General features: G+C 53.9%; 1 protein-coding gene across 4 annotated transcripts; it reads right to left on the reverse strand.

Moving 5' to 3' along the window:
• Window positions 1–1,414: 1,414 nt before the first annotated feature.
• Window positions 1,415–21,531, reverse strand: GAL3ST1 (galactose-3-O-sulfotransferase 1). 4 transcript variants are annotated; one of them, XM_058431399.1, is made up of 4 exons: window positions 21,349–21,504; window positions 5,028–5,156; window positions 4,023–4,162; window positions 1,415–2,873 (listed from the first exon to the last, which is right to left on the reverse strand). In XM_058431399.1, exons 3-4 carry the CDS (start codon window positions 4,151–4,153, stop codon window positions 1,733–1,735), a joined length of 1,272 nt encoding a protein of 423 aa, XP_058287382.1. In that variant the 5' UTR covers window positions 4,154–4,162; window positions 5,028–5,156; window positions 21,349–21,504; the 3' UTR covers window positions 1,415–1,732. The 4 variants fall into 4 exon arrangements, with proteins under 4 accessions (XP_058287382.1, XP_058287383.1, XP_031993839.1 ...); XM_058431400.1 differs by lacking the exon at window positions 21,349–21,504 and adding an exon at window positions 5,320–5,493; XM_032137948.1 differs by lacking the exon at window positions 5,028–5,156 and having other exon boundaries at window positions 21,349–21,531.
• Window positions 21,532–22,024: the final 493 nt, after the last annotated feature.

Here is a 22,024-nt window from a genome sequence, read left to right on the forward strand (position 1 = left end):
GTCACCTGACTGTAGTTTCTGCCATTCAGGCCTGGATGCCAGCTCCTAGCTGGAAGACTGAAAGTCCTGTGCCCCAGGACTTTCTCTCCCACTGGGGATGCTGAATGAAGCCAGTGGTTAGAGCTGGGTGTGTCCACATCCTAGTCAGTCACACCCAGCCTGCATTGGTTTCTTGGTGGCCATCTTCCCCGCTGGATATGAGCCCCAGGAGGGATTGGCCAACTTGTTTTTTGTTGGTGGTGGTTTTTGTTTGTTTGTTTTTGTAGAAATAGGATTTTGCCACGTAGCTGAAGCTGGTATAACTCCTGGGCTCACTCGATCCACCCACCCCAATCTCCCAAAGTGCTGAGATTATAGGCAGGCACTAATAGCAAGTTGGCTAGCTTGTTGACTGCTGTATGCTCAGAGCAGCTCAGGGCTGGGGGGCACAGCAGGGATTTGGTGGATACCAATTTTTTTTTGGATTAATTGAATGGAATCTCACGGTGGAGCGGGGAAGCCCAGGGCTTTTGTTGGGGCAGAGTACAGGCAGGTGTGGGAGGTGGCCTGGGATGGGGGGGTTGAAGTAGGAGGGGCAGGTATAGACAGGGTGAGGCAGGCTAGGAGCCAGGGACCAGTAGGGATGGAGGGAGAGGGTGGAGGAGGGGAGAGACAGGCACTGGAGATGAGAAGGGTTTGGGGTCCCTGGGTGAAGGTTTGAGTCCCTGGTCTGATACGTCCTGCGATGTGACCTCAGGCAAATCCCTTCCCCTGTCCAAATGTCCATTCCCACATCTGTAAAATGGGACGGTAATTATAACGACCTCGGTTATTGTGAAGATTAATGAAGTCTGTGCAAGAAGCCCTTAGCCTGGGCCCAGGGCCTGTTGCCAATGCCCTACTGAGTGACCCCATCCCTGCCACCTCCCTGTCTCTTCCTCCCTCTCTCTTTCTCTCTCTCTTCTGATCCGGCCACACCCTCTACCCACCCAGCCCCCTACTCTAGTCCTACCGCTTGCTGTGTGATCTTGGTGAAGTGATTGTCCCTCTCTGAGCACCCTTTGTTGTCTCTAGCATGAGACAATAACAGTGCCCAGGTCACTGAGTTTTGGTGAAGATGGGTTGAAATAATGCCCTTTAGCCTAGTGCCGGGCACACAGTCAGAGTAAGTAACTGTTGTACTCCTTAAGATGATCACACACACATGCACACACGCACACACATGCACACAAGCGCACACATACACACGCGCTTTTCCAGGCCTTGGTAGCTCATAGGAGTCCCTGAACCACATAGGACTATAGCACATAGCAAATACACATCAAATCCCTGTCACCCCATTGGGCTCTGCCCACAGACTCACCCAGGCACCACTGTGGTCTCTTGGGTTCCCCCCACCCCAACCCCCACCCCAAGTCACCACCACTGAGGCTGATTAACAAAAACACAACATCAAATTCCTTTACTTCTGAGGTCTCCCCTTTAAGGGGAGGCAGAAATAGAACATTCTTTTTCGGGGAGGGAAAGGGGTTTAATAAAAACTGGTATAATTCGTTAAATACTGATCTCGGTTAGGCCCTCTCTGTGTGCATGGGCCCAGTCTTGGCTGGCTGCGTCCCCCCAGGGAGCCCCCCCTCACCCCGGGGTCCGAGGTGGCACCAGGAGGGGGCTGGGGGTGGCCAGCACCAGCGGCGTCCTGCTCAGCCCCTCCGCAGGGAGCGAGCAGGCAGGCAAGCCGCTGGGCGGTGGGACGTCACCACCGCAGGAAATCGCGAATGAACTTCCAGAGCTTGGTGACCCACAGGTTGGCTCCGAGGTCCATCAGGTACTGGATCTCGGGCGTAAGCATGCGCCGGCAGAGCTGGGCGTGCCGCTGCCCGATGCTCTTCTTGAGGTTGTAGCCCAGGATGGACTTGGTGCCCAGCGGCTGCCAGGGCTGCATGGCCTCTTCCTGGATGGCGGCGGCGTCCACAGCGTGGCCCCCGTCGATGCAGATGGTCCGCATGCGCTCGTTGGCATGGCGCAGGGCGGCCACCTCTCGGGCCATGCGCTCCCGCCCGAAGGCCTCCACCTTGCGCCAGAAGCTGGCGTTGAAGTGGCGGTAGAGGTGGGAGTCCAGCATGTTCCAGGCGGTGGCGCGCCCGTACAGCTCCCCGGAGAGCCGCGGCACCGGCGAGTCGCGGCGGGCGTTGAGCTTGAAGTAGAGCACGTCCTCCAGCTCCCAGCACAGCAGGTGCTTCAGCAGCACCAGCGACTCGTCGAAGTACTCCTGAAGGAGCACCAGGTGGAAGCGGCGCTCCACCTCCAGGATGTGCTCCTGCACCTGCGGGCTGCTGGGGTCCAGGCTGTTGTCATAGCCCAGGTCGAAGAAGAGCAGGTTTCGGAGGTAGTGGGCATTGAAGCCATTGGGGTCGTAGTAGCGATCCGGGTCTTGCAGAAACTCGGCCAGCTTGTCGCTGCCCGAGAGCTTCCATGTGAGGGGCACCACCGGCCCGAAGTAGTGGAAGGAGGACTCGAACAGGCGGGCGGGGTCGCGGAGCACCGTGATGAAGACGGCGTTGGGCGGCACCAGGCTGCGCACCTCGTCGTAGTGGAAGCGCATGTGGTTGCAGATGATGTTGAAGCAGGCCCCGGGCCGATAGTCCTGCACCAGGCTGCGGGCGAAGAAGGTCGGGTAGTCGAAGTCGTTGCGGCCATTGGGGAAGGCGAACTTGAGCCGGTGCTTCTGGCCGAAGCGAAACAGGATGTTGAGCAGGGTGCTGCTAGCCGTCTTGTGCGTCTTCAAGAACACGATGTTGCGCCGCGGCTGGCACTCCCCCGCGGAGCCGTTGGCCCGGATCACTGCCTCTGGCTCGAGCGCAGGTGGAGAGCAGGACGCTGCGGCCTCCGGGGTCCTGCTGGGGACAGAGAGGAGGGGAGAGCCTCAGGGGGGTGCTGGGGCCCTCAGGATTCTGGTAGCTAGAGAGGGAGATTGTTGGGGACAGTGGTGGCAAAGGAGCTGGGACAGTGGGACCTGTGGGGCCTGAGTCCAGGCTGGGTGCCTGCGTGGGTGGTTTGGCCTCTCTGGCCTCAGTTTCCTCTTCTGTGAAATGGGGACGATAACAGGCCCTATTCACGGTGTTGTGAGATGAGGCACACAGGCTCTCCTCTCATGGCCACTGTATTGCATGTACCATGAATCAGTATCAGCTTGGGCCACATGAAATTGCCATTTTACAGGACAAAAATGGTCAATTTTTGCAGAAACTTGCAGTTTCCTCTATTTCAAGTTAATATCATCAACCACTGGTATTGCACCAGCTACCGGCTGTGGTGGGTCTGTGCGGAGCAGCCCCGTGAGGAAACGGGAGAGCCTGGTTCTCAGGAGCTGGGCCTGGAGTCAGACCGACCCATTTGAATTCATGCCCATGGACAGGTCGCCCCCACCAGGGCCCTGTTGGCATCTCAGATTATGCTAATCTGAGCCCTGTACAGACAGTGTTACCTGATTCTCATGCTCTATGAGGAAGGCTCTGGTTTTTTTTGTTTTTGTTTTGAGACAGTCTCACTCTGTTGGCCCAGCCTGGAGTGCAGTGGTGCCATCTCGGCTCACTGCAACTTCTGCCTTCCGGGTTCAAGCAATTCTCCTGCCTCAGACTCTCAAGTAGCTGGGATTACAGACACACACCACCACGCCCAGCTAATTTTTGTATTTTTAGTAGAGATGGGGTTTCGCCATGTTGGCCAGGCTGGTCTCGAACTCCTGACCTCAGGTGATCTGCCCTCCTGGGCTTCCCAAAGTGCTAGGATTACAGGCGTGAGTTGCTGTGTCCAGCCGAAAGGCTCTGTTTTTATCCCCACTTCACAGATGGGCACACCAAGGCTCAGAGTTACACGGCGAGCTCTACCGTCAGTGGAATTTCTGTCTGGCACAGCATGGTGCAGGGTGCAGGTTGGCTACCCAAGATCACTGGGGCGGGCCCTGTGGTAATTACAGGGCCCCATGGATGGGGTGCCATCCCTCCCCCACCCACACCCATCATCCGCCCAGCTGGGCCACTCACGTGGAGGCCAGGCCAGCGTGCAGCGGGGGCACGGCATAGGAGTACACCAGCAGCAGGAAACTGGTGAAGAGCGCGCCCAGCACCAGCCCCTTAGCCATGGACTCCCAGGGCTTCTTCTGCGGTGGCAGCATCTCAGACACCTGCAGGGGCAGCACAGAGTGGGGCAAGTGTCAGGAAGCTAGCCCCAGGGAGCCCCCACGGCTGCCCAGGCCTGGCAGCTGAGCCCTGCCTTTGCCTGCTCTGTGGCCCCCCAGCAGGGTCCAGACAGGGACAGAGAGACACTGGAGAGACAGACTGACAACCACCTGGAAAGAGACAGCCCCAGGGTTGCAGACAGAGATGGTGGGTGAAGCAACTCAAAGAGAGGTTGGGGAATGGGGCACGGAGAAGGTTAAAATTTAAAAATTAAAATGAACCAGGTAGCAGAACCAGGGCCCCAAAACTTTCCACTCTTTTTAATTTTTAAGCTGGCTGATAAGAAATAAAAGAAAAAGAAACAGAAGAAAAAATAAGATAACTAATACTTATTACCTTATTTTTTAGTTATTTTTTCTTCTGTTTCTTTTTCTTGTTTTTTTTTTATAAAAATATATATTTAAAACATTCTTCAATTTTACTTCAAATTCTCGCAGATCCTGAAGTTATCTTATTTTTTATACCTTTTAGGGCATCATAATGAAATTATTTCCTTTTTTATATTTTAATTTTTAAAAAATAGAGACACAATTTCGCCACGTTGCCCAGGCTGGTCTCGAACTCCTGAGCTCAAGCAATCCGCCCGCCTTGGCCTCCCAAATTGCTGGGATGACAGACGTGAACCATTGCGCCCAACCATGAAACACTTTTCTAAGGCAAAAGGAAAAAGGCTGGGCACAGTGGCTCACACCTGTTATCCCAGCACTTTGGGAGGATGAGGCAGGGGGAATGCTTGAGCCAGGAGTTCAAGACCAGCCTGGGCATATGGTGAGACCCTATCTCTACAAAACAAAATTTAAAAAAATTCACCAGGCGTGGTGGCACATGCCTGTAGTCCTAGTTACTTGGAAGGCTGAGGCGGGAGGATTGCTTGAGCCTGAGTTCCAGTGAGCCATGACTGTGCCGCTGCACTCCAGCTCTGGATGACACAGTGAGACCCTGTCTCAAATAAATAAACAAATAAATAAGAAGGAAAAGAAGACCCTCTCCCCGTGCCCTGGGCCCCCCTCCCCCAGGCCTTGGCCAGGGCTGTCTGTAGGGAAGGCCAAGGGCTCTCTGGGGCCTGAATCCTTCACCTTTCAGAAGGCACAGCCAGCCCTACCTGTCCCCTGTGCCACCCATCCCACAGTGGTACAGGTGAGGTGCCCAGTAAGAGGCCAGGGCTCTTCTCTCCTCACTGGCCCTTGTGCCCCTGGAGTCTGTAGGGTGGCTGATGGAGAAACTGAGGCTCACAGCTGGGAAGAAGAAGGCTGAGGTCACACAGCTGGCCAGGCCTCTGCCCACACACCCACTCCCTTTCCAAAGCCAGCTGGAAGGGTTGCCCAGTTAAATTCAAATTTCAGATAAACAATGAATACAATTTTTTACGGTATAAGTATATTCCAAATATTGCATGGGACATAGTTATACCAAAAATTATTCCAAGGCTGGGCGCGGTGGCTCACGCCTGTAATCCTAGCACTTTGGGAGGCCGAGGAGGGTGGATCACCTGAGGTCAGGAGTTTGAGACAAGCCTGATCAATATGGTGAAATTCCGTCTCTACTAAAAATACAAAAATTAACTGGGTGTGGTGGCATGCGCCTATAGTCCCAGTTACTCAGGAGGCTGAGGCAGAAGAATCGCTTGAACCCAGGAGGTAGAGGTTGCAGTGAGCCGAGATGGTGCCATCGCACTCCAGCCTGGGCGACAGAGTGAGACTCTGTCTCAAAAAAAAAAAAAAAAAAAAAAAAAAAATTATTCAAACTTCAAACTTAACTAGATGTCCTGGAGGTTTTGTTGTTATTTCCTTATTTTATTTTTCATTTTTATATGTTTATTTTATTTTTTTGAGATGGAGTCTCGCTCTGTCACCAGGCTGGAGTGCTGTGGCGCAATCTCGGCTCACTGCAACCTTTGACTCCCTGGTTCAAGCGATTCTCCTGCCTCAGCCTCCGAAGTAGCTGGGATTACAGGCACACGCCACCACACCCAGCTAATTTTTGTATTTTTAGTAGAAATGGAATTTCACCACGTTGGCCAGGATCGTCTTGATCTCCTGACCTCGTGATCTGCCCACCTTGGCCTCCCAAAGTGCTGGAATTACAGGCATGAGCCACTGCGCCTGGCCTATTTTTATAAATTTTTAATATTTATTTTACATTATTATTTTTGAGATGCCCAGGCTGGTATTGAACTCCTGGACTCAAGCAATCCTCCCACCTCAGCCTCCCAAAGTGCTGGGATTACAGGCATGAGCCACTGTGCCTGGCCTGTTGTTATTTGTTTGTTTTGGGGGATGATCTAAGCGTGGCAACCCTATCAGCAGGGGACTGAGACGTGGACTGTAACGGGGACAGTTCAGGCTGAGGAACTGGAGTCCAGGAGAGAGCTGCAGCTTGGAGGGCCTTCCCACCTCCCCTTAGCTGCAAAACCAGGTCCCCAAACTTTCTACTCTTGTCCTGAACTTTCCACTCCTGTCCTGGCTCACACTGCACCGCGCCCTGGGCCCCTGAGGCCAGGAAAAGTCACATGTGCTAATAACTACACGCATGGCATTATCACCACTGTCCCTGGAGGCAGAAGCCAGTCAGCCCCCCCGGGGCAGGGTCACACACACTATGCCCTGGATAAGTTATGCTGAGGTGGAAGCATTGCTTGAGCCTGAGGGGCAGAGGTTGGCAGAGGTTACCGTGAGCCAAGGTCGCGCCACTGCACTTCAGCCTGGGTGACCAGAGTGAGGCCCCATCTCAAAAAAAGGCAATAATTGTCAACACGTTAACAAATGTGTTAGTTAATTTGTTACTGAACGCATTTAAGTAACAAATCAGAAAGCTTGCAAAGCGGAATAAACCCGCCAGCCATGGAGGGGCCCCAGTACCAACCTCAGGCTCTGGGACCCTCAAGCCTGTGTTTCAATCCAGCACTGTGATTTCAGACAAGCCAAGAACCCTCACGTTTCTCATCTGTAAAATGGGAAAGCTGGAGGTGCCCCTAGCCGTTCTCTGGAGAACTTTTCTAAGCAAAGCAACCAGCACATAGTCATCACTTAGAGTGTTAGCTGTACCCCTCCTGAGGCCCAGGGGGCCTGCCTTCAACCCCAAAAGGAGTAGGGGCTGGACTGCCCACAAAGCACAAACCTGCCTCAGCCTCAAGCACCCCTCTCAGCCTCCCACTTCTCAGCGACCCAGCAGAAAACAGGGCAGGTTGTGGACCAGATCATAGTCCAAAACTCTGGGCCTCAGTTTCTCTAAGATGAGGAAGAATTAGGATTCCTGTGGCTTGCCTTCTGGAAATCCCAAGGACCCACCCCGGTTCCGGCAGCCCCACTCACCAGGGTACCTTCTGGAATCAGGGAGGCTGCAATAGTGGAGGCGCTGAGGTTCAGGCCAAGCAGCAGGGGGCAGACCAGCCTCCCTGTCCTGCCAATCAGGCTCCACCTGGCCCCGCCCAGGACAGTTCCTCCACCCTCCCACTCCCCCACCCCGGACAGTTCCTCCACCCCCCCACCCCCCACCCCATTATTGGTTCACTCATTCACTCATTCACTCACTGGTTTCATTCTCCCATTTGCTCTTTTGTTTGTTTGTTTTTGAGACGGAGTCTCCCTATGTTGCCCAGGCTGGAGTGCAGTGGTGCGATCTCGGCTCACTACAACCTCCGCCTCCTGGGTTCAAGTGATTCTCCTGCCTCAGCCTCTCAAGTAGCTGGGACTACAGGTGCCCGCTACCACACTCAAGTAATTTTTGCATTTTAGTAGAGCCGGGGTTTCACCAAGTTGGCCAGGCTGGTCTCAAACTCCTGACTTCAAGCGATCCACCCGCCTCGGCCTTCCAAAGTGTTGGGATTACAGGCGTGAGCCGCTGAGCCCGGCCCCCATTTGCTATTTCTCAAAGCTTGCCAGGCCCCTGCCACACGTGCTGGGTGGTGCCAGCCACTGAACCTTGGGCCATCCCTCCTAGTTTTACTTTTGAGCCCCTTTTAGAAGCCAGGCCCAAAGCAGGGGCCTGCCTCTCCAGAGCATCTAACTGACCCTACTCAGCTACCACTTAGTGGATACCACTCCACCCCCAACCCTGCTGTCACCCCCATTTGGTAGATGGTTTGAAAGGTGAGGTTCCAGGAGGTGACATAACTTGTCCAGGGTCATTCAGCAAAAGGGGGGCAGGGCTGGAATTAGAGCCCGGGTCTATGGAACTCCAATGTGCTGCTTCCTGCTTTGTCCACGGCAGCCCCTGCCTGGTGTGTCCTAAGCCCTGTCCCAAGCCCAGGGGAAGGAAGGAGAGAAAGTTGCATCGCAGAAAGTGGGGGATGTGGGGTTGGACAGGAAGCTCTATCCTGGGAGCACAGCAGGGTCCGGTCTCTGTGGGCTGAGCCAGTGGCCAGGATAAGGGGAGGGGAAGCAGAGGGGGCCCTGGTGTCGGTCCCTCCTGTGCCAGCCACCTGAGGGGTCCAAGGCTGGTTGTGCCCTTCCTGCCTGGCCACTGTAAACTTAGGCATGAAGCTATGAACCTCACCCTCCCTGAGCCTCAGTCTCCTCGTGTGTGCAATGGACACACAACAGCAAGATCAAGGCACACAGAGCCCTCTGTAATCACAGGCAGAGCCCCTAGGCAGACTGAGGTCGGGAGAGGAGCTAGCTGGCAGCCAGGAGCCTAGCTTGAGGGAGAACAGTCACTAGGCTATGAGATAATTTTTTTAAGAAGACAAGATCTTGCTCCATCACCCAGGCTGAAGTGAAGTGGCACGATCATAGCTCATTGCAGCCTTGAAATCCTGGGCTCAGTGGATCCTCTTGCCTCGGCCTCCTGAGTAGCTAGGACTACAGGCATGCACCACCACCATGCCTGGCTACTTTTTAAAAAAATTTTGTAGAGATGGGGTCTCACTCTACTGCCCAGGCTGGTCTCAAACACCTGGCCTCAAGTGAATTTCCCGCCTAGGCCGCTCAAGTGCATACCACCCATGCCCAGCTAAGTTTTTAATTTTTTGTAGAGATGGGAGCTCTCACTATGTTGCAGGCTGATCTTGAGTTCCTGGCCTCAAGTGATCCTCCCACCTCCACCTCCCAAAGTGCTGGGCATAAGCCACCATGCCTTGCCCTAAGGCTGTGAGACTGAGATAATGCATGTACCCAGGAGGAGATCAACACATATTAATTATTATCATCACCATTGACCCTGACCCAGCCTTGGTTCACTGGCGTGCCAGAGGTGAGGTCCCTTCTGTGCCCTGCTGCAGGCAAGCCTACTGGTGACTCATCCCTGAGCTCCCCGAGCCTGGCACCTGGTGAATGTGTGATGAATGACTTCCCATGACCCTCAGGGCAGAATGTGGCCAGGGCTATAGAGCCTGTGCAGAGAATGTGGATGAGGACATGGTCCAGGCAGACAACACCTCACTGAGACACAGGAGAGATCCTGTGTAGGAGACCTACAGACGAAAGTAATACATGTGAGGCACATGCATGTAAAAGCTCCCACGGGCCAGGCGCGGTGTAATCCCAGCACTTTGGGAGGCTGAGACGGGCAGATCACGAGGTCAGGAGTTCAAGACCAGCCTGGCCAACATGCTGAAACACCGTCTCTACTAAAGATACAAAAAATTAGCCAGGCGTGGTGGTGCGCACCTATAATCCCAGCTACTTGGGAGGCTGAGGCAGGAGAATTGCTTAAACCCGGGAGGCAGAGGTTGCAGTGAGCTGAGATTGGGCCATTGCACTCCAGCCTGGGTGACAGAGCGAGACTCTTTCTCAAAAATAAATAAATAAATGGATAAAAAAATAATAAAAATAAAAATCTGAAATCTGAAATGCCCCTAAATCCAAAACTTTTTGAATGCCTACATGACACCACAAGTGGAAAATTCCATACCTGACCTCATGTGACAGGTCTCAGTCAAAGTGCAGGTGCACAACGCACAGTTTATTTAGCGTCCTGAAGGGAAAAATAAAACTACCTTGAGGCTATGTGTATAAGAAACATACATGAAAGTAGGGTGTGGTGGCTCATGGTTGTAATTCCAGCACTTTGAAAGACAGACGCAGGAGAATCATTTGAGCTCAGGAGTTTGAGGCCAGCCTAACCAACATGGCAAGACCTCATCTCTACAAAAAATACAAAAATTAGCCAGGCATGGTGGTGCATGCCTGTAGTCCCAGCTACTGGGGAGGCTGAGGCGGAAGGATCACCTGAACCCGGGACGTCGAGGCTGCAGTGAGCCATGATCGTGCCACTAAACTCCAGCCTGGGCCACAGAGCAAGATCCTATCTCAAAAAAATTAAAATTAGGCCGGGCACAGTGGCTCACGCCTGTAATCCCAGCTCTTTGGGAGGCCGAGATGAGTGGATCACGAGGTCAGGAGATCGAGACCATCCTGGCTAACACAGTAAAACCCCGTCTCTACTAAAAATACAAAAAAAAATTAACCAGGTGTGGTGGCAGGCGCCTGTAGTCCCAGCTACTCAGGAGGCTGAGGCAGGAGAACGGCGTGAACCCAGGAGGTGGAGCTTGCAGCGAGCCGAGATCGCGCCACTGCACTCCAGCCTGGGCGACAGAGCGAGACTCCGTCTCAAAAAAAAAAAAGCTTAAACAATAAAATCAACAAGAAAGAAAGAAAGAAAGAAAGATAAATTCTTTCTAAACATAAATGTTTAGACTTGAGTTCCATCTCCAAGATATCTCATTACATATACGCATATATTCCAAAATCTGAAAACTCTGAAATCCGAAACACTTCTGGTCCCAAGCATTTCAGATAAGGGATACTCAACCTGTACCAGCTGACCCTCCATCACAGGGTGCTATGCAGATCCTCTGCATTCCACAGGGAAAGCACCCAGCCCGAGGCTGGTGCAGAGCAGACAGTCACTCAGCAGGGCCTGCCATCATTGTTATCATCATTATCATCATTACGTTCCCAGGGTCCCAGCCACAACCCCATCAAAATGTGTGCCCACTGGCCCACAATGGAGGCTTGCAGGCAGCTGAGGGTCCCAAGTCCAGGGATGATCTCAATGTAGCCAGAGCCTCCTAGCCTCAGGGCCAGAAGACAAAGAGGCAGGGAGGCTCAGCCTCAGAGAGGGAAAGGATACCTTCAGGATTACACAGCCCAGCAGCAGCAGAGACGGGACTAGAACCTGGGTCTCCAACCTCCTCCACCCATAGTAGTGACAACCGCAGGCACTCAGGATGGACAGTTCCCCCGTCACTAGCCCACTCCATCTATTCCTGCCCTTCTAGATTATACCCATCACAATGGCCTGCATCAGTGCAAACAGCTGGCAGCAGGCCAGGCCCAGCCATCCTCCTGTTTAGCTGAACTGATACCCTCCAGGGAACGAAGGAGAAACAGGACTTATTCCCCTACATCATGCACACAGGGAAACTCAGCCCAGGATGGTAAACCTTCTGGCTTACGGCGTCACCACCAGGCAGGTCTCAGGGTATCCTATTTTCCCTGTAACCCCTGTGGCGGAGCAAAAGAGACACACTCACCTCGGGCTGTGGCTGGCTGCCCCTTTCCACCCAATGCCTGAGCCACGTCCAACTCCCAGGCTGCCTCTGTGGTCACTGGGAGACAGGAATGCTCCAATGACACCCAGCAGCAAGCTGGCTGGCTCCCTCCCACTCCAGTTGTGTGAATATTCATGAGTTTGCTTCCTGGGGATAGCAGGTGGCACACCCCAGTACCCTGCAGGTGTTGCCCTGGCCTTCTGCCTCCACTGGACAGCCCTGGCTGGTCCTCACCTCTCTCTGGACCCCAACAAGCAAGCAGCTCTTTCATCCAAGGGCACAGAAAGATTCCAGGTATCCTTGGGCCAAGGACACAGCAACTGCAGAAGCCTGCAGAGAGCCCAGAACAGGCTCTAAGGCTGAGTGAGGGACAGGGAGGTGCAGGTGGGCTGGGGTGCAAGAGGGCTAATTGCTCCACCTATTGCATTTCATTTAAGTCTCACAGCTGATGCATCAAGCACCTCTGTTAGTCTACCCTCCTGGTAAAGAAACCAAAGCTCAGAGAGGTAACGTCACCTGCCCAAGGTCACACAGCTAGCAGATAGTAGACAAAGCTGGAGTACATATGCAGACTTGCCAAACTCCAGGGCTTAAAGATGCTGAGACACAACCAGGGACCAAGGTTTATCTAAAATCTGTGGGAACTCAGAAGAATGAACAACCAACTCAGCCTGGAAGGCTTCCAGGAGGCAGAGCATCTGACCAGGGCTCAGAAGATGAGTCTGGCAAGATTTCACTTCCTGAGCTCTAAATCTTTCATCAGAGAGGGTGTCCTGCCTCTATCCCTGGGTGAGGAATGGTGATACCCAGACACTCGACCAGCTCTTCAGGATTTGGGCTGATTGGAGACGCAGATCCTCCCCAAGGCTTTGGCAGGAAGAGGCAGTTCTAGGTGCCCTGGCCCTAAGCCCCAGGAACCCTAGGACTCAGTTCAGGCACTTGAATCTTAGGTTCAGGTCAGTTGTCTCAGCTTTGCCCATGGACAGAGGGTCTCCTTGTGCCCAGAAATGCCTCCTCCATCCTCCCTTCAGCACTGCTGCCTAGAACCCCATCACGGACCAGGCAGGTGTCACCATTTAGGGACCCAGGTGCCACCATCAATTAATAATGATCGTTATTGTGACGGTCATTCATCCCACACTAAGCACTTTCATAGGTTAAGCAGCTGCCAGCCTCTCCCAGGGAACAGCAGGCATCCTCACTTGCTCTGAGTCCCCCTTTCCCTCAAAGCCTCACCAGTCTGGGAGCAGCCCCCAAGCACCCACGAAACACTAGAGCATAAACTGCCACAAGGCAGGCCCAGAGTCAGATTCTCTGTAGGTGCTGGAACCAGGTTTGGGACATGGTATGGAGTTGTTTTATCCAGCCTAACATCCCATTGACCTTTTTGCCTTTTGAGCTGAGCTAGAATGAAGACAGCTTTCCGAGGGTGAGTCAGGGTGGAGCTGGCATCAAACCACAGGGGCTACAGTTTATTAGCGTGGACTCTGAACCCAACACAGTCCGTTTCTGTGCTTGGGACCTGTCATGCATCATGCAGCCTCATAGTCCTCTCTGGGGAGCTCTTGTTATCACCTCCATTTTATAGAGGGGTGAGAACTTCATCTAGGTGAGAGTGAAGTGCAGGCTCTTGAACAAGAGGTGAGATCGTGGCTGAGGAGTGAGCAACTAGCCAAGGGAAGCAAAAGATTTCCAGAGTAGGGAGCGCTGATGGTACACCTGTGCTTCCAGCCCTGCCAGAGGGGTCTCTTCCCAGAGTATTAATGATAACATCTTTTTTCTTTTTTCTTGAGACAGAGTCTTGCTCTGTCGCCCAGGCTGGAGTGCAGTGGCGCCATCTCGGCTCACTGCAAGCTCCGCCTCCCGGGTTCATGCTATTCTCCTGCCTCAGCCTCCTGAGTAGCTGGGACTACAGGTGCCCGCCACCATGCCCGGCTAATTTCTTGTATTTTTAGTAGAGACAGGGTTTCACCGTGTTAGTCAAGATGGTCTCAATCTCCTGACCTTGTGATCCGCCCACCTCAGCCTCCCAAAGTGCTGGGATTACAGGCATGAGCCACCACGCCCAGCTGATGACAACATCTTTGGCTGGTTCTCTACCCCCACCCCCAGGAAATTTTTTTTTTTTTTTTTTTTTGAGACAGAGTCTCACTCTGTTGCCCAGGCTGGAGTGCGGTGGCAAGATCTTGGCTCACTGCAACCTCTGCCCCTTGGGTTCAAGCAATTCTCCTGCCTCAGCCACCCAAGTAGCTGGGATTACAGGCATGCACCACAGTGCCCAGCAAAAACTTTTTCAATGATAAAAGCAGTATACTGAAAAAAAAGTTCAAACAATACAGAAGAGTATAAAGAAGATGATTAAAAGAACCCCAACCGCAGAGGTCATCACCATCACAGGATTTCTGGCCATATATTTATATAGATGATGGAATGGAAACTGTTTTTGTTTTTTTGACACAAGGTCTTGCTCTGTCACCCAGGCTGGAGTGCAGTGGCATGATCATGACTCACTGCAGCCTCAAACTCCTGGGCTCAAGAGACCCTTCCACCTCAGCCTCCCAGGTAGCTGAGACTACAGGTACGCACCACCACGCCTGGCTAATTTTTGTATTTTGATTTTTTGTAGAGATGGCATCTCGCTATGTTGTTCAGGCTGGTCTTGAACTCCTGGGCTCAAGTGGCCCTCCCACCTCAGCCTCCCCAAGTGCTGGGATTACAGGTGTGAGCCATGGAGCCCAGATGCACGTGCTTCTTTGGGGACATATTTTGTTAACTTGCTTTTCTCCCACCTATCAATAAATTGTGGACATCTTGCAGCCATGATAGTTTTTTGTTTAATTGTTTTTTGTTGTTGTTGTTGTTTGAGACAGAGTTTCACTCTTGGCACTCATGCTGGAGTGCACTGGGGCAATCTCAGCCCACTGCAACCTCCGCCCCCTGGGTTCAAGCAATTCTCCTGCCTCAGCCTTCCAAGTAGCTGGGATTGCAGGCACCCGCCACCACACCCCGGCTAATTTTGTATTTTTAGTAGAGACAGGGTTTCACCACCTTGGGCAGGTGGTCTCAAACTCCTGACCTCAAGTGATCCACCTGCCTCGGCCTCCCAAAGTGCTGGGATTACAGATGTGAGCCACCGCGCCCAGCCCATGATAGTTTTAAATTGATCCATCCCACAGGTATTTACTGGGCACCTGCACTCCAGGACCAGAGTTCATGATAACCCGGTGCAGAGAACTCAGGGCTCACAGTCCTAACTGGTGAGACAGAGGAACACACAGCCGTGAGGCGAGGGCAGTGATGGACAACGGATTGTTTGAGGCTTGCAGAAGCACGAAGAAAACACCTGATCCAGCCTTGGGGAGGGGACAGCAGTATCAGGAAGGCTTCCTGGGGTAGGGGCCTCTGGTGGCAGAAGCTGTTGTGTGGTCTCCAATTTCCAAAGACAGTGCCCTTTTCTCCATGGCTGCACAGCTAGACTATATTTCCCATGCGCCCTTGCAGTTCAGTGTCCTCACATAACTGGGTCCTGGCCAATGAGATGTGAACAGGATGCCAGTTGATGAGGTTAAGTGGGTGTACCTTTCCTGTGGTCTCTTTTCCCATTTACTGGATGAACGGGGCGGTCTCCAAGGATCTGGGCATGGGCAGGGCTGGGAGGAGCCTAGGTCTTTGCATCTCCACCCACCAGACACTGACTGGATTTCAAGAAAAAGAGAACTGTATTAAGCCTTTTAGAACTTCAGATTTGTCTGTTACAGCAGCTAGCATTAACTAATATGCCTGTTACCCTAGAATGAGCCACACAGAGAGAAAAGCACATGCAAAGGCCCAGGGCAATTGAGAAACAAACATTCCACCTGGCTGGAGTGTTTGGTGTGTGTGCGTGTAATAGGCTGGGTGGGCAGGGGAGAGACTACAGAGACAGCCAGAAACTAGGGCAGGGTTAAGAGGGACATGCAGGGGCCGGGCGCAGTGGCTCACACCTGTAATCCCAGCACTGTGGGAGGCCGACGCGGGCAGATCACCTGAGATTAGGGGTCTGAGATCAGCCTGGCCAACATGGTGAAACCCCGTCTGTACTAAAAATACAGAAATTAGCCGGGCGTGATGGCAGGCGCATGTAATCCCAGCTACTCAGGAGGCTGAGGCAGGAGAATCGCTTGAACCTGGGAGGCGGAGTTTGCAGTGAGCAGAGATCGCGCCACTGCACTCCAGCCTGGGCAACAGAGCGAGACTCCATCTCAAAAAAAAAAAAAAGAGGGACATGCAGGGCTTTCAGGAAGCCTGCTACTGAGTCTCGCCTAGATCCCTGTGGGCTGTAGGGGGAGACCCATAGGAGAGTCTTCAGCAGAGGAGGGAGCAGATGGTATTCCCATTGGACTACTAGGTAAGAAATGAACTGTAGGGATGGGGAAGGAGAGGGAGGAGCAGGCCGACCTCCATAGTAGTTGTTACAGCTGTGCAGGTGTGACCTGGAACAAGAAGAAGGCTGGGGAAATATCAGAGCTGTCTGTAGACCATGCAAAGGCAGCATTCTATTGGCGGCAGGGTGTGGAGGAGAGGAGGGAAGAGTTGCTGTTGGGTGACTGGCTGGCTGGAGGTGGCGATAGTCCCTGAGTCTGGGAGGCTGAGAGAGGGCCAGGTTGAATGCTGGGTGAAGCAGGTGGTGTCAGGTTCTGTTTAGAACACGCTGAGTCTGAGGGATGTTTGGGATGATCATAGAATGCCTGAAGAGCAGTAGGAGCAAAGAGGGGGGTCTTGGCGGAGGGAAAGAGGTAGGTGGGGAGCTGGGCACAGAAGTGGGAATTGAGGCCATAGGAGTAACTAGAGTCACCAAGGGAAGGGTGAGGAAGGACAGGGAGCCTGTGCTTACAGAGCAGGGTGAAGAAGAGCTCCCTAAGGAGATAAAAGAGGCAGCTAGGGCCGTATCAGAGTCTGCAGCACAGCTGTTCCCCCATAAACCATTCCCTGGCTGGGCATGGTGGCGTGCGCCACCCAGCATTTTGGGGAGGCCAAGACAGGCAGATTGCTTGAGCCCAGGAGTTCGAGACCTGCCTGGGCAACATAGTGAGACCCTATCTGTATAAAAAATTTAAAAATTAGCCCTGTGTGGTGGTGCACGCCTGTAGCCCCAGCTACTCAGGAGGCTGAGGCAAGAGGACCCCTTGAACCCAGGAGTTCGAGGTTACAGTGAGGTGTGAACGTACCACTGCACTCCAAGCCTGGGCAACAGCATGAGACCCCATCTTAAAAAAACAAACCCCAAGAAACAAAAGTCATTCACCAACTGAGGCACATCCGTGCTGTTTGCTCATATGTACATACAGGAACAGGGCTCTGGCAGAGAAGGTGGTGGGGTGAGGGTATCCCAGGGCTGCTTTCTGCAGCTGGAGGGGAATCCCATCAGGATATGGAAGGAGCTTTTAAGAGTGGAGCAAAACAACTCTCCCTATGGTGTTCGTAGTGCAGATCTGACAGCAGCTATTACAGTTCTGAGTGTGCCTGTTCTCAGATGCAGCAATCTACCTGCAGGAATATCGTTCAAAGATAATCTAACAATCAATCGAGATGGGCATATAAAAGTGGCCACTGCAGTATCATTTCCTCCAGTACTCACAGAGCCTTTACCCCCATTTAGAAGATGAGGAAACTGAGGCTAGGAGAGATTAAAAAAGAGTTGCCTGACTGGGTGCGGTGGTTCACGCCTGTAATCCCAACACTTTGGAAGGCCAAGGCAGGTGGATCACCTGAGGTAGGGAGTTTGAGACAAGTCTGACAAACATGGAGAAACCGCATCTCTACTAAAAATACAAAAATTAGCTGGGCATGGTGGCGCATGCCTTTAATCCCAGGCTGAGGCAGGAGAATTGCTTGAACCCAGGAGGCGGAGGTTGCAGTGAGCCAATATCGTGCCATTGCACTCCAGCCTAGGCAAAAAGAGCGAAACTCCGTCTCAAAAAAAAAAAAAAAAAAAAGAGTTGCCTAATATTAAGCCTGGAATGCACTGTGTATGGAATAAACTTATTCATGTAGAGAAAAGTTGTACATTCGTACATGTGTATAAGGGTCTGGAAAGACACCTAGTTATAAATTGTAGCTCCCTGGGGAGTAAGCCCATTCACTTTCTGGAACATATTTTGATTCTGTGATGATACACACACACACACACACACACACACACACACACACACTCTTTACAAAACAGCTTATATTACTTTGGAAAGATAAATAAAGACATTTCCACTTTGAAAATCTGCAGCCTGGCTGGAGGAAGATGCGCCCCACCTCTCCTCACTGTGTGGCCGAGGCAAGACACTCTGCCCTCTCTGAACCTCAGTGCACCAAGTGAGGAAGGGGCAACAGGAGCCTGGGACTGAGAAGGAGCTGGAAAGTGTGGGTGGTACAGCAGAAGGGGCGGATGGGATAGGTTAACCCTCCATCCAGGGGTACTGGGAAAGTGACTTGCAAGCACCCAGAAGCTTCCTCAATATGAGCCCCTCTAGAATGGGGTGCCGGAGCAGAGAGGGGGAAGACCACCCATTGGAGCATTTTGGCTGGATCCCAACTCGCTGGCTCGGAGGACCACTTCCAAAATGTCAGCCCAGACATCTGGCCCCTGCTGCGCCCTAGGCTGCAGGGGTGGATGCAGGTGGTAGCTGGCCCGGCAGCTGAGAGAGGGTAATGTTCTTTGATGATTCAGAAAGCACTTTTTGATCTTTCAGGGTCATCTCTCTCTGCTGTTTCAAAGGGCATCCACGGCTGGGCGCAGTGGCTCACGCCTGTAATCCCAGCACTTTGGGAGGCCAAGGCGGCTGGATCACGAGGTCAGGAGATTGAGACCATCCTGGCTAACACGGTGAAACCCTGTCTCTACTAAAACTATATAAAAATTAGCCAGGCTTGGTGGTGGGTGCCTGTAGTCCCAGCTACTCGGGGGGCTGAGGCAGGAGAATGGTGTGAACCTGGGAGGCGGAGCTTGCAGTGAGCCGAGATTGCACCACTGCACTCCAGCCTGGGCGACAGAGCAAGACTCGGTCTCAAAAACAAAAACAAAGGGCATCCACGCCTGTGACCTTGACAGACACTCCCAGTCTCCTCTGCTAGCCCCATGTGATGTGTGGGGAAACTGAGGCTCAGTTTTTTTGCCTACGCGGCAAAGCCAAAATGAGGAGCAAGGCCACAGCTCTTCCTGCTCCACTGCCTTGTCTGGGTAAGTCACTCCGCTTCCTGAGGGGGGATTTGAGTAGCCTTAGAGAAGCGCTAACTGGGGAGTTGCAAGTCACAGCTTCACCGAGAAGTCAGTCACTTTGTCATTAGCTCCAAAAATGCTGAGAACCCCAGAGCTGAGTATGTAGGAGTTGATAATATCAGTCTCTGTACCTTATAACATGCCTGAAATAGTTTTTAAGGATTGTTATGCGCTTATTTGCCTAAAACTATGTAACAATATAAAGGTTTGTGAAAAGGTACTGACACTTGCAATGCACAATGCCAGAGATACATACACCCACCTCTCCACTCCTGGAAACTCCCCTGGTAACAAATGCTGGCTCCACCACCCCCCAAGCTGGGTGACCTTGGGCAAGTGACTTCCCCTCTCTGAGCCTGGGTTTCCTAAAAAATGGCAGGTATTATGACGCTTTCATGGGCCTGCTGTGAGGCACACAGAGCCCTTCACACACTCAGCGTTAGCTCCTCTGATTGTATTGTGATCCTCCTAGATCCCACCTGGTAGGGGAAGCGGGCTCTGTCTGTCCAGAATTCTAGAAGGATACCATCCCCACCTAAGGAGCCAGAACTAGCAGGGGGGAAGGCAGGCATCCTCTGGGCCCCCACTTCCTCCCACCATCACCCCTCACCTGGAGATTCCAGCAGTCCTCAGCCTGATGACCCCCATGGGCACCTGTGCTCCATCCTGCTCTGCCCTGTTTGGAGTCGTGTGGAGCCCCTAAAAGGGCTCATCCATATTCCTCACCCAGTCAAAGTGAAGCAAGGAGCCCTTCAGGAGCCTGCAGCCGGGCCCAGAATTCCATTTGTGCATCATTCTCTCAGGTTAATCATTGCCTCTTTCACTGGGTGGCACACCCAGTCCCTCAGAACACAGTGGGAGGGGCTGTGGGGGACACACTCGTCCCTTGCTGGGCGACAAGAGGGCATTGGACCCATTAAGGGAAGGGGATGCATGGGGACCAGGCATTCTCTGTCCACAAGGAGCTTCCTCCAGGAAGGGCTCTGCCTGAGCAAGCAGGGAATAAAGCAGGCTGAGGTGGCAGCTGGGAACAGGGCTTCGTTGTCTCTGCTCCCGGGGTAGCAGCCTGCTCACCCGCTGAAGTGTCAGGCGGAGCTGGGAGCCAGGGAGGCGAGGGGGGGGTGTCCAGAGCTGAGGGTTTGGGGCAGCCCAGGCAGATCCAAGAAGGCAGGACCCCAAAGGAGCAGAGAGAGGTCATGGGTTGGGCTGGGGTCCTGAAATGGGGGCCAGGGCAAGACTCCTATGATTTGGAGTCAGCTCAGCTACCTCTGAGCCATGTGACCTTGGACAAGTCACTGAATCTCCGAGCCTCAGTATCCCCCTCTGGATAATGGGGATAGGTAGCAATGCCTCCTTCACAGGACAAGGAACAGTGCGTACACAGTGACTGCTCTGGCCCAGGACTGCCCTCCTGTGCCCTTTGTGTGGGCCTGGACGAGCCTCACCCTCTCTGGGCCTCAGGTCACCCCGTCAGTAAAGGAAGAGGTTGGGTTTTCCCAACTGGAATGGACAGTCCTCCACACCTCTCTCCCCTCTGGAGGATTCTCATGCCACCAGTCACGGCAGCAGCCTGGGGATCAGGTGTCAGGCTTGCTGCCTTCTCTCCCTTTCCTTCCCCCTGGTGTGGGTTACAGCAGCCAGACATGCCCATCACCTCTCTGGCTCTGGGCAGCTGGGCGGGGCAGTTACCATTGGGCAGGGCTCGGTCTGTAGTGTGCTCTGTGCTGGTACCAAAATGCTGGCCTGGCACCGAAGGGGCAGACCAAGCTGGACCCCCTTCCTGGGCACTGGGCTGGGAAACAGGAACTGTAGGATTTCCTATAGGACCCCTCCTGGATGCCAGGGTTTGTCCCACTCTCCCAAACCTCTCCTTGGTGGCTTTACTTCCCCTGGGGTACAGGCCAGGGCCTAACCCCAGCAGAGGGGATCCATCCCTTACTATGGTCTCCGGTTCCTGCTCTGACCCCCTTTCTAGGAAGGGCTGATGGAGACAGGGGAGATCTCTGCCCCTCCTCCCCTAGGGCTCTGGCCACTGTGTCCAAGATTAATCATTAACGCACTCCCAGCTCCAGCCCAGCCCCAGCAGCCTGCCTTCTGCCCCACCCATCCCACCTTCAGGGACTGGGAAGCCCTGGAAGAGGGGGTTGGGGGGCAAGGGAAAAAACCAAGGGCATGGAGGGCACCAACCTGCGCCCTCCCTGGCCCCCACCAGGCCACCCTCTGGCAGTGGGCAGGGGTACCCAGCGCTTAGAGCAGCAGTGCCGCACTCCTATTCCCCTCCTCCAGCGCGCGGTCCCAGTTTGAGGGTTAGTGTAATGTGGGCGGTATCCCCAGGGAGTAGACTGAGGCAGGGCTCAAGCTGGCAGTGGGTGCTGGAGCCCGGGACGTACCTTGTCCCCGTCCTCCTCCGCCTCAGCGTGGCTGGTTCGGCCCGGGCCGCGCCGCCCGGGCGCTCACTGGGCGGCGGGGCGCACCCGGCCGGGCCCCCCGTTCCACCAGGCCTGGTCCATGCCCCCGCCCCCGCCGCCGCTGCCGCGCCGCGCCCGCTCCCGGCCAGGTGCGGCCGTCAGCCTGGCCCAGCCTCCGGCGCCGGGGCCAATGGATGCCCCGGACCCCAGACCCCTCCCCGCCCCGGGCCGGCCCCCTCCCCGCCCCGTCCCGGCCCCCTCTGCGCCCGCCCGAGACGCACAGAAGCCGCATTCAGCGCGCTGGGGCGCATCGCTGCGCCCCCGCCGCCAGCCCAACAAGGCCCGTTTGTCTCGGACGCGCCAACGGGGCCATTGTCCCGCCGCCGGCCCTCTGGCTCAACCGAGCCCCCAGCCCAAAAGACTTGAGGATGCCCAGGCTTGGTGGTGGTGGGGAGGGGAGCCAGGGCTCTGGGAAAAAGGCGGCGGCCGGAATATTGCTTAACTTTGGTTGGGGGGTCCTGGGGCCCTTAGGATCCAATGGATCATATGGCTTCTTGCTCTAGTCAGTGCCAACTGGGGACAACACATTTTTGGCACTCATGGGAGTGGAGGGAGCTCAAGCAAGAGACTGAGCTCCAACTGGTCCTGCCACCTGGAA

This window comes from Hylobates moloch, unplaced genomic scaffold (assembly GCF_009828535.3).
Source record: "Hylobates moloch isolate HMO894 unplaced genomic scaffold, HMol_V3 SCAFFOLD_19, whole genome shotgun sequence".
Taxonomy (NCBI): domain Eukaryota; kingdom Metazoa; phylum Chordata; class Mammalia; order Primates; family Hylobatidae; genus Hylobates; species Hylobates moloch.